The following is a 1,131-nucleotide window of genomic DNA, read 5'->3' as shown; positions in this document are numbered from 1 at the left end:
TATTCCCAACACATGTAGCTTATGTAATACTCTTGGTAATAAGCCATTTTATTCAGAGTTTGGTATGTGTATTTTGGCTAGTCAACCGTTTCTTCTCATAAAACTAAACAATAACTTCAAGGACATTCTAAATAGAACATTAAGCAATCTCAAGTATTTTAATGAGAATGAGGGCCTCTGCGTGTCAGGAGATAGCAGAGGAATGAGTTGCCACATTACAAGTAACGTCTCTAGTGACGGGCACAAAGGGAGGTATGTGCATGACTTGTCACCTGCCCCTGCCAGAGTATAAAAACCTGTCCTACACAGTATAAAACTCACACTCAAGATCTGTGCCTGAACAAGAAACCAAAATTACCACTCTTGACACCATGAGCTACTACCGCAGCTACTATGGAGGCCTGGGCTATGGCTACCGAGGCTTTGGGAACCTGGGTTATGGCTATGGCTGTGGATGTGGCTTTGGAGGCTACAGATATGGCTCTGGATTTGGAGGCTACGGCTATGGCTACCGCCGTCCAATTTACTATGGAGGATTTGGATTCTCCCGCTTCTACTGAAATGTTTTCCTGAGGAACCAAAATCTTAAATATAAGAACATTACTCCAGCCTCATGCAAGGACTAAATTAAACAAACACATTGAGAAACAGGTCAAGCAGAAAACAATTTACGTTCTAAGACTTTAAGAATGTATATTATCTTATAATTCTCCATATTGTGTCCCATTATTTCTTTGCTGTTTTTCTTAAAAGTTGACACATTTTGATGCTTTGCAATAAATAAATCCTAACTTATCATTGTGTGTGTCTCTTATATTAATGCATTTTTGTACCATGCTTGGTAATATACTTGACAAACTTTGTTCAGTATTCACACTAACATCAGCTTAGATTAAATAGGAAAGAACTTATAAAATATGAAATAAGGGGCTAAAGTAATGTTTCTGTAGTTTAGCTGAATGAAGGAGTTAATTGTATAACTCTTGAAAACTGAGTTTAAATCACTACGGCCTACATGAGATCTAGGTACAGGGCACATGCCTGTAGTCACAGTGATGGAATGGGGGCGGCGTGAAGAGAGGCTCTAGAGCAGTGGTTCTCATCCTGTGAGCCTCAAATCCTTTGGAGAGT

The 1,131-nt window shown here is 39.3% G+C and overlaps 1 protein-coding gene across 1 annotated transcript; it reads left to right on the top strand.

Annotated features, from left to right (window-relative positions):
* The first annotated feature begins 371 nt into the window (after positions 1 to 371).
* Positions 372 to 560, top strand: LOC101987822 (keratin-associated protein 19-5). Its single transcript, XM_005345327.1, has one exon. The coding sequence runs from the start codon at positions 372 to 374 to the stop codon at positions 558 to 560; it is 189 nt and encodes a 62-aa protein (XP_005345384.1).
* Positions 561 to 1,131: the final 571 nt, after the last annotated feature.

The sequence above is a fragment of the Microtus ochrogaster genome, chromosome 2 (genome assembly GCF_000317375.1).
Source record: "Microtus ochrogaster isolate Prairie Vole_2 chromosome 2, MicOch1.0, whole genome shotgun sequence".
NCBI classification, from domain to species: domain Eukaryota; kingdom Metazoa; phylum Chordata; class Mammalia; order Rodentia; family Cricetidae; genus Microtus; species Microtus ochrogaster.
Note: the sequence above shows the minus strand (reverse complement) of the source record. Positions and strands in the feature narration are given on the sequence as shown.